Below are 11,304 nucleotides of genomic sequence, written 5' to 3'. Positions count from 1 at the left end.
TGAGATTTCTGTCCGGTGCTCCAATTTGGGTCTCTGTCTCTGTCTCCTTTCATCGCCTGATGAAGGTTAATATTCATTCTCCTTTTCTCCATTTCTAGCTCCTTCTTCCTCTCCTCTTTTTATCCTTCTATTTATTTTCTCTGCTTGGCAATTGCTGACTGTCCTCTCTTCTACCTAGCTATTGGCCTTTCAGCTCTTTATTGGACTAATCATGTGTTTTGGACAAAGTAACACCGCTTTACAGAGTTACACAAACGGGGCATAAAAGAATGCAGTACATCTTTGCATCAGTAAACAAATATTTTACAACATAAACAAATATAACACTTCTTAAACTATATATCACAACAGGTTAGGTTTTATTAAATATATTTCATTCAAATGTGTATGTTTTGATATTCCTTAGAATGAAACAAGTCCAACATATGTAACATCCTCTCTCTTAAATTCAATTCAGGATCAGTTGGATAAACTAAAACCAAACTGTCCAGTCAAAAGCCATGGAGCAATCTATATCCAAATAATAAATGAGAATATGAGAAAGAGTTTTTAGAAGAAGTCTGGAATGATTCATAATAGACAAACCTTCTCTCAATCTGTTTCATCATCGTTATATATAATTTACCTCCCACTAGAAAGGCCAGTTTAAAGTACCACAGTTTTATTGATTCTGCAAAGACAAAAGAAAGTGTCTTTCAGCTTAGAACATAAAAAGCTTTTGCATCCTGATTTATGTACTTTTTATTGCATGGTGTGAGCTACATAAATTTGTAATGCATACTATTTGTATGCGTTTCTAAGTGTATAATGTTCGTCAGGAGTTTTCTTAATGGAGTAGAAACATTTGGCAAATCTGTATTTTATCAAATATTGAAAAGCTTATTTTGAATACTTTAAATTTGATAAAAATACTTGAAGTTTTTGTGTATCAAAAGTACATGTAGCACTGGTAAATACATAACTTGAGGTTAACATTATTAATTTTCAGAATTGTCATTGTATATATTCATTTTAAATAATATGTGACATAAAATATTCATAAAAAACTCTCACTCATTGAGCATATTTATTTCATATCCTCTCACATTACATTTTTAATCTCTGCCCCCCAATGTTTATTAAGCCTTTTCTTCCTACATTTTTGTTCTATATACATATGTTTTCATGTATACATATAAAATCTATCAAGAACAAGGAAGAAAAACATGGTGTTTGTGTTAAACAGACACAATTAATTTACATGTTTGTACCTATATATGAGAGGCTGTATGTATAAAAATAAAAACATATATCTGCATATATATATATTAAAAATTAAAGAAAAGGGGAACATTAATTTAGAGGGATTTAATTGTAAGCATGGGAATGTTTGGAGATTGCTTGGAGTAAGGAGAGAGAACTGGAAAAGTAATGCAGCTATATTTTATTAAAACTTTTAAAAGTTTTTATTAATTTTTTAAATATTTTTACTTTTATAACTTAAAATACAGTTACATACTTTTTCCATGTTCTCTTTCCTGCCTCCAACCCCTTTGCTTTCTCTGAAGTGCAGGATTTTTATTTCCTTAATTATTGTTACATATATATTCATATATGCTTTTAAATATATTAATACAACCTCTCTGTCCATATAATGTTACTTCTTTATATGAGCTTATAGTTGATCACTTGACATTGGATTACCAATTGGAGTTTATTTATTCTCTGAAGAAAGACTATATGTTGCACTCTCTGCGTTCTTTATTTGTCTTTATTTTTCCATCAGGGGATGAGGCCCCTTGAGATTTTCCCCTTTTATGCTTGCATGTCTCCTGGAAATGACTTTTTTGTTCAGAAATACATTTTTTTCTCTTTGGCAAAAAGCATGTGTGAAGTTTCTGGTAACACAGCACTAGAGGTGACTTGCTATATCACTCTGCAACTTTCAGACACAGAATTTAGTAAATCAGGAGCAAGATCTATGGACAATTCTTACTTAACTTCAGGAAGCAAAAGAGCAGGAACACTAAACTCAGATTTCCCTTCAGAAACAAAGATAATTGGGTAGGCAGAAGTCTATCTCTCTATCTACACACGGGGATTCATGGTCTCTAGAGTGAATAGAAAGGATGAGTATAATTGTGAGTCTCATGGGAAATAAGTATCATGATGAAGAGTGTAACACAATTTCCACAACTCCTAATTCAATAGAAATGTTCTTCTCTGCAGAAGAGCCTGAAAATTCTTCTGCCCTGCTTATAAGCACACACATCCTGCAGTTACAGGGCACTTCTTCTGCTTCCAGAAAAGAATCAAAGCCTCAATTGCAAATAATGTTCTGTGATTCAGAAATTGGTCCAAGAGAATTAAGTCTCATGTATATCTTCTTTAAATTGAAAGATCTGAAACTTTTGAATCTGAAATATTTATCCAGATAAAGAGCAAAATGGGAAAATAGAATTGCTCTAAGGAACGGACAGAAAACTGTGAGTTCTGAATTCCAAGTATACTAATATCGTTCCTTCTACCCTCTGTCTTTTGTATAAATTAATATTAGATTTTTTTTAATTTTAAAAAGATTTTTTTCATATAGTATAACCTGATTACCATTTCCAGACCCTCACCTCCTCTAAGGTACTCTCCACTCCCTCTTCTTCCAAATCCACATGCTTTATATCTCTCAACATTTGCTGGGCTTCAGCAAGTGTTTTCCTTTTCTTATGCAAAATGAGCCTCAAGTAATACCTGCAGAAGAAGGCATTCAAATGGATCAGAGGAGGTTAGAAGGCAATGGCCATGGAGTTACAGCACCTCCACTGGAGGTAATTTGCATGGTCATAACTTAAATCTTCCAGATTCATGACTCTGACAAGGGGACAGGAAATATTTTCCCCACGACTCTCTCTTTTTCTTTTGTTTTTAGATTAGGCACAAGTTTTTCAGTCATAGCACAACAAAAGTGAATCTGCAGTAGCAACTAGTGCTGTGCTGTCCAGGTATCTGTTCCCAATTTTAAGGTTGTATGGAGGGCTCTAGTGTAGGATGTCAGGAGATGGGAGGGTGTTGAATGCTTATCGGTACATTCTTTTTCTTTTTTTTCATAAATAATATTAATATTTGGTACCAGTGGACTTCTGACTTAAGATAATATTTTGTGACTGCAAGAGCTGATTCTATATGATTAATCTGGGCTAGAGGAAACATTACCTACTTAGGAGAAATCATAAATAAATAAATAAACAAATAAATAAATAAATAAAGCAAAAAAAAAAACTCACAGATATAAATGACCCATGAAAAGTAAAAGTCAACTTCTAATGTAGGTCTATTTTCTGTGTCCACAGATTCTCGTATAGAAAAATGAACAGAGTAAATATCTCCTCAGTGACTGAATTCATTCTCATAGGTTTAACAGATCAGCCTGAACTACAAATGCCCTTGTTCTTTATGTTTCTATCAATGTATCTGGTCACTGTATTGGGAAATTTGTGTTTGATAATTCTGACTGTGTTGAATTCTCACCTCCACACTCCTATGTACTTTTTTCTCTTTAACTTGTCCTTTATAGACCTCTGCTATTGTTCTGTGTTCACTCCCCAAATGCTGATGAACTTTGTGTTAAGGAAGAATATAATTTCTTATAAGGAATGTATGACTCAAGCGTTTTTCTTTTGCTTCTTTGTTATTTCTGAGTTTTATGTGTTGACTTCAATGGCCTATGATCGCTACATGGCCATTTGTAATCCACTGTTGTACAATGTTGTCATGTCTCCTAAACTATGTTTGAACCTTATGTTTGGGTCCTACTTTATTGCATTTTCTACTGCTGTAGCTCACACTGCATGCCTGCTGAGATTGACCTTCTGTGGTGAAAACACCATCAACCACTACTTCTGTGATATTCCTCCTTTGCTCCAGCTGTCCTGCACGAGCACATATGCAAATGATCTTATAATTCTTGTTGTTGGGAGCATCCATGTCATTGTTCCTACTTCAACTATTTTTATCTCCTATGGTTTCATCCTTTTCAGCATCATCCACATCAGTTCCTCTGAGGGCAGGTCCAAAGCCTTTAGCACCTGCAGCTCCCACATCATTGTTGTTTCTCTGTTCTTTGGTTCAGGTACACTTGTGTACTTTAAACCCTCAACTGGGTCTATGAATGAAGGTAAAATCTCTTCTGTCCTTTACACCAATGTGGTTCCCATGATGAATCCCTTAATCTACAGCTTGAGGAACAAAGATATTAAAGTTGCCCTGATGAACAGCCTGAGAAGCAGGTACTTTTGATTGTACATGGCTGTCTTTATGCCTCTTATTTCAGGCATAGGGATAATTCCTATGTATGAGCAATATTTCAGCAGATGGCTTTACCTCTGTAATTAGTTCCTAGAAATTATTTGGCTTTTTAATTTCATTTATTTTTTGTTTCTGTTGCTTTGTTTTTATTTGTTTTTAAACAGGCAGAAACAATTGGTGCAGTTATGAAAGCTAATCTATTCTCTTTTCTGTCATAAAAAGTTATTTAAACCTCTAGATTTGATATTAATATATCCACAGTTTGCCTTCTTTATTTTTCTTGTCATTTTCACCATTTTCAATTCTCTTTGTTATATAAAAGTAATGCTACTGGATATTGAGTTGAGGTTGGTATGTAACATAAAAAAAAGCTTTAAAATAAAAAATTAAAATACCACAGAAAATATTTACACACTGTTCTCCATTCATTACAAACCTTTTTTATTTTATTCTCTAAAGATCTTCTTCAAATGACCAAATAAAGTAACACTATGGTGGCACTTTTAACGGTAGGTGGGTTTCTCATTTTGAAGTTATATCTTTAAATGTGTAATTCAACCATCTGCTTCTGTCCTTTTCTTCACATCTCCAATGGAAAGTAACATAATTTTTTCAAATGCCAGTGAGACAGATTTGATTTGTTGGTAATCAATAGCTTAATTAAAACTGTAGAATAGCCTAATTGTTTTAGGTTCCAAGCATGCTATTAATTAACATACCTTTTACATATGTTATTATTATTATGGAAATATGAACATAAGTGTATATTATAGACTTAAATCTTTATAATGATCTGTTAGTAAAGATCTGAATCTAGAACTGTTGCAGTGGTCACTTTATTTAGGATTATTCTGTTTTGCTTCATTTATTTTTTTCCCTCTGGGTCTTTTGTATTTTTGTTTCATTGTTTTACATGTAGGGAGTTGAGTTCATTTACTAAATGCAATAATCTGAATGTTTTAAGTGCTATTAATCCATGAAAGATCAGGGGCAGATAAGGTAACAACTAAAGTCATTAAATGAGGAAACAAGAAGACAGTGAGTAAATAAAAGCATTTCCCTCTAAAGACTCACGGAGGCGTTCTGAAAATCATATTATTATCTAAATCTTAACTTTCTTCTGTAGAGCATAGCAAATATTTCCCTAGCTTTATTAATCTCACATTATCCTAAACACCCACAATGTCTGACATTTAATAGTGTTTTGAATAATGAAGATTGCTTTATTGGGAACTGATGACATGTTATATTTGCTTAGCCCAAATAGAGTGAAGACAGCTAAGTCAAGGAATAAAGAGCAAGTGGTCATTGAGACACTAGTTAGGAAGAAATCTTTAGACAGTGCAGAGCAGGCAATCAATGCTTCTTTCTATGGTTTTTTTAATCTTTTCTGGAACCTCCTGAAAATATTATGAGGACTGAACCATCTCTCTGGATGGGTTAAAAATATAAGCTAATAGACAATAAAGAAAAGTTTAACCCAAAGGAAGATTATGAGACAAGTAAATCATTCCATTATACTTGAATTTCATATGGATTACTATCAGAAATTTCCTTGCAAAGTGAACTAAATATTACCAAAATAAAGTGTGATGTCACAAAAGACTTTAATAACACTAACATGTACTCTTTAAATATCTGATCTTTTTCTCCTAAGAATGAATGTTGAGTAGAAAAGTTTTTATATTCAAGAGTCATTTTAAATTATTCAACAAAAAAAAATGAAAAATTACAATAACTATTGAAAAACCTTTTATTCTGGCAAGAATCTGTCCTTCAAAGTATGTTGAAGGACAGTGAAATCCTGTGAATTTTTAAAAGACAAATCTCTTTCTGTCTAATGAAAATGATTCTCTTTAATATAAGATTGTAGCATTATAGCTGGGCGGTGGTGGCGCATGCCCTTAATCCCAGCACTTGGGAGGCAGAGGCAGGCGGATCTCTGTGAGTTCGAGACAAGCTTGGTCTACAAGAGCTAGTTCCAGGACAGGCTCCAAAACCACAGAGAAACCCTGTCTCGAAAAAGAAAAAAAAAAAAGATTGTAATATTATTAACAGCAATAAAACATATCCATGCTCCAAATGCCTATGACATCAGAAAGAGATCACTGTGTACACTTCTACAGAAGTGTTTGTTGCAGTGAGAGGTCCAAACAGGTCAATACAAATAAGCACCATCATAACACAAGATTGTCCACTTTCCACTATTTCTTTGTTCTCACTAGAGCAATATGGTGATAATAAGGCTTCACTAGGGTCCTGCAGCTGTAAAGAAAGCAAGGAAGTTGCTTCAACATAGTCAGGATAAGTGATCAGTATATAGAATAATCATTAGAACGTATGTGGATCTATACTTGATGAAGTAAGCTCTCAGTAGGTCAAGACCAGCACAGGTAATTTAGCAAACCCCTACAGAAAAAAGTAGCTGAGGAAAATTGTTGATGCTGAATGCTTGCTTAATGTGTTAACCCTTGGGGTAATAACCTGTGTACCATACAAAGCCCTCAGGAAAAAAATAGGCTCAGGGGTGCTAACCACATTTTATTTATATAAACACATGACCATTAATACCATTTCATCAAAATGTTCTATACTGCATGCTTTATATAAACATATAAATAGTTATATACTCTTGTATATATCCTGATTTTCACAATTAAATGTGTTACAAAACTATGATTGGATATTATTTATATGAACAGTGAACAAGAATATTGTACTAACTGTATGTAATTAACATTTATGGTACAAAATGGATATCATGGCCGGGCGGTGGTGGCGCACGCCTTTAATCCCAGCACTCAGGAGGCAGAGGCAGGCGGATCTCTGTGAGTTCGAGGCCAGCCTAGTCTACAAAGGGAGTTCCAGGACAGGCTCCAAAGCTACAGAGAAACCCTGTCTCGAAAAACCAAAACAAAACAAAACAAAACAAAAAAACAAAATGGATATCATGGAAGTGAACCTACATCATTATAGTGACATTGGGAGCTATGGCATGTCATTCCCAAAATGTTCATTGAAGTGAGTCATTACTCAGGCACCCAATCATCACTGGCCCTGCAACTCCTCTTGGATATCCTTCTGTTGCCCCATGTCCTGGGGATCCTGTGGATATTGTTCCAAAGTACTACTCCTTTCATACACTCCAGCAGACCATAGACAGGGTAGATGTTAGGGTGATCCACCCCAAGATTAAAAATGTGAATCTGGATGGTAGCTGAACTGGTTGTTTCATGACAGCCTCACCAGGTGAAGGGCAGAGCCAGGTCCCCTAGGCCCATGCTGCTTTCCCATACCTCTGATGAGGGGTGGGACCATTTCTCTCAAGTGTCGGAGGCATGACAACTTTTCCCATAGTTGGGTGGGGTCAACTCTCCTGCTATGGTGTCCAGTGACAGGCAGGGCCAGCTATCCTAGGAACAGTGAGGGGTGGGGCTGACATAGCATTGCCCTTGGATTTCAAAACAAATGGCCCCTATTACCTTCATATGGTACTACAAGCCATGGACATCTGCAGAGACCCTATCTGTAGCCCATACATTTACCCAGACATGCCCTTAAAAGCACCATGGATCCTGATATCACCATGGCCCTGGTGACAGCACAGTGCACGTGAATAAGTATGGTCCCTGTGGCAGCAAGGACCTCAACACACTCATAATCTGAGGTGGCTGTCCAGACCTCAAGCATCCAATCAGCCCCAAGTGGCAACAGGAGATATGGACATTGATCCAGACCCTGGGTGTTGCTGTGCCATCAAAGTAGACATGGCCCATGGCAGCAGCCTAGGACCAGATGATACCATGGCCTCATGTAGCAGTGTAGGCCACCTAGATTGTTATGGCCTTGATAGCAGCATGGTCTCCAGACAACACCATAGTCACAGGTTGAGGTCCCAGAACCTGAGCATCCATGTGGCCTTTTGTGGTACTAGGGACAATGTACATCAAACACAGGACCCAACTGCATGAAGAACATGGACCCAGATATGGTTCTTGGTAACAACCCAGGTTTGAATGCCACCATGCCATAGGTGACCGCACAGATCTCTCAGATTGGTATGGTCCAGATGGCAGTGTGACCAAGGTCAGACTGAGAGGAACCTGCCTGCTCTGAGAGTGTTTTTCTTTTTTCTATTAAATAATATTGATTTCTGTTTAAAAACATCTGGTGTCTATAAATGTGAGGATTTACATTTGGGTCTCTGATTCCATTCCATGATTTACCTGTCTGTTTTTGTGACAATACCATGTTGTTTATATTATTATAGTTCTTTAGTACAACTGGAAATCAGTGATGGCAATATTTCCAGAAGTTCTTTTGTTATTTTAACTATTCTATTTTTTGTTTTATTTCATTATTTCATGTGAATTTGAATAGTGTTCTTTAAAGCACTCTGAAGAATTGTGTTGGGATTTCAATGGGGATTGAACTGGATAGGTAGATTGCTTTTGGTAAAATGGCAGTTTTTACTATTTTAATTATATTAATCCATGAACATTGGAGATCTTTCCAATTTTTGATCTTTTCCTTATTTTTTTCTTCAAAGACTTACAATTCTTGTCATAAAGGTCTTTCTCTTGTTTTCTTAGAGTTACTCCAAGATATTTTATATTATCTGTGGCTATTGTGAAGGGTGTTGTTTCCTTGATGTCTTTCTAAGTCCATTTATTATTTGAATATAGGAGAGTATTGATTTTCTTAGTTTATTTGTATCCTGTGACATCTCTGAAGATGTTTATTTAGGAGTTCCTGGTTGAAATTTTGTTGTTGCTTGTGATTACTATCATATAGTATGGAAATATTAATACTTTGATTTCTTCATTTCCAATTTGTATCACTTGATTTCCTTTAGTTTTCTTGTTGTTAAAGCTAGGACTTCAAGTACATACATATGGAGAGAGTAGCCAGTTTTGTCTTGATCATGATTTTAGGGAAATTGGTTTGAGTTTCTCTCCATTTAATTTGATAGTTGTTATTGAATTTCTCTATATTGCCTTTATTATATTTAAGTATGTCCCTTGTTTCCCTGATCTCCCAAAGACATATATCATGAAGGGATTTTGTGAAAGCCTTTCCAGCCTCTAATGAGAAGCTTTGGGCTGTAGGGAAAATCTCACTATGTTTTCAAGACTGCTACCCTGGAGGGTGTACTTGAGGTACACTTCTCCTGAGCTCTCCTTGCTACCAATAAGATATGAGCAGGAGTGACAAAACAGACAAAACCAGGAAATGGTGAGCACTGGGGAAGCTCCTCAGCTCAAGGCAATGTCACACTAATAATCATGTAGTACAGGATAATATACAGAGTGCAAAAAAGAGAGGACCCTCTCTTGGTGCCTGGCAAGTGAAATATCTTGTTGAAATCCCAAGCAAACATCTGTGTTAATAAAACTTATGATGCAGTGTTTCACTGAGTAAATAAATGAACAAGAATAGGGACTCAAAGGCATAGTCCCAGTCAGTTGGGCATAGATGATTAACCTCTGACCACTAAAGATGACAATATACTCTGGTGAAAGCATGCTAGCTGAAAGACCAGGAGGCAATTCTCAGCTCAGAGAGATGTCATCCTCTGAAGAGTTTAGAGCAGACTTCAGAGACAAAAGAACCTGTTCCAAGAGAGAAGAGCCAGAATTATACACGAGAAATAAAAGAATGGCGGTCATCCATTGAGTATTTATTACCTGCCTAAAAAAAGAAATAGATCTCACACAAAGGTACTCCCAGCACTAGGGAATCACATGCCTTTAATTTCAGTCCTAGGCAGGTAGAGACAGGAGTGATATGGCCGGGCAGAGAGAAACATACAAGGAGGAGTAGATAAGAGCTTATTACAGTCTGAGGTTTGGTGGAGAGAATTCAATGTACAATCACGCTGATTAGAGGGATGCCTGTATGTTTATCTGAGCCTTGGATGAGGTAAAAACTCTAGTGGTTTGGTTGCTTTGCTTTTCTGAGTTTTACCTTAAACCCCAATATTAGTCTCTGAGTTTTTATTAGCCATGCTATATCTGGTGCCTAACATTTTGGGGAAAAATTCACAAAAGAGCCATTTACCTGTGGCTTTGTAGCCACCAGCAAAGGCCTGAGCTACATGCTGCCAAAGTCACTGCCCTCCTGGTTAGGTTTCCCTGTCTTTTTTGCTGGTGGGCTTTCCCTGAAGCCCCTTGTTGGACTGCTGCCAAATGAGGTAGCTGCTATGAAGTCAGGCTTTTACTGTTCTACACAGCAGCAATAAGCCTCACATCTACATCATCATTGGTGGCAGATTTGGTAACAAAATTGGGAATTCTTTAAGGCAAGAATTAGTTAAAAGAGAGTTTTTTCTATGTAAAAATAAATGAGAAAAACATTACAATAAGAAATTAAGTGTCTGTATAATTATGTAACTTATGATTAAAATGGAACAACTACATGAAGGGATAATCAGCCTGGATTGGCCTACTGTTAATTATCATTTTAATAATCCTTATTGATTTGAAAATTCTTGGTTTACCTCTTATTTTTGGATTTATAAAAATTTCTGCCTCCTCCCCACTTCCCATTTCCCTCCCCCTCCCCCTCCCCTTCCCCTCCCTCTCCAGTCCAAAGAACAGTCAGGATTCCGTGCCCTGTGGGAAGTCCAAGTCCTCCCTGCTCCATCCAGATCTAGGAAGGTGCACATCCAAACAGACTAGGCTCCCATAAAGCCAGTACATGCAGTAGAATACAAACCCAGTGCCATTGTCCTTGGCTTCTCAGTCAGCCCTCATTGTCTGCCACGTTCAGAGAGTCCGGTTTGAGCCCATGCTTTTTCCGTCCCAGTTCAGCTGGCCTTGGTGAGCTCCAATTAGATCAGCCCCACCATCTCAGTGGGTGGGCGCACCCCTTGCATTCCTGACTTCCTTGCTCATGTTCTCCCTCCTACTGCTCCTCATTTGGACCTTGGGAACTCAGTCTAGTGCTCCAATGTGGGTCTCTGTCTCTATCTCCATCCATCACCAGATGAAGGTTCTATGGTGATATGCAAGATATTCATCAATA

General features: G+C 36.7%; 1 protein-coding gene across 1 annotated transcript; it reads left to right on the top strand.

Moving 5' to 3' along the window:
* Window positions 1-3,339: 3,339 nt before the first annotated feature.
* LOC102002623 (olfactory receptor 8B3-like) lies at window positions 3,340-4,269 on the top strand. The gene has a single exon (XM_005347481.1). It carries the CDS (start codon window positions 3,340-3,342, stop codon window positions 4,267-4,269), a length of 930 nt encoding a protein of 309 aa, XP_005347538.1.
* The last annotated feature ends 7,035 nt before the right edge of the window (window positions 4,270-11,304 follow it).

This window comes from Microtus ochrogaster, chromosome 5 (genome assembly GCF_000317375.1).
Source record: "Microtus ochrogaster isolate Prairie Vole_2 chromosome 5, MicOch1.0, whole genome shotgun sequence".
Lineage (NCBI taxonomy): Eukaryota > Metazoa > Chordata > Mammalia > Rodentia > Cricetidae > Microtus > Microtus ochrogaster.
This window is presented reverse-complemented; position numbering and strand designations above follow the sequence as displayed.

What these genes read in the sequence shown, in the direction of transcription:
- LOC102002623 (XM_005347481.1), top strand. Translation starts at nt 3,340, where the DNA reads ATGAACAGAGTAAATATCTCCTCAGTGACTGAATTCATTCTCATAGGT.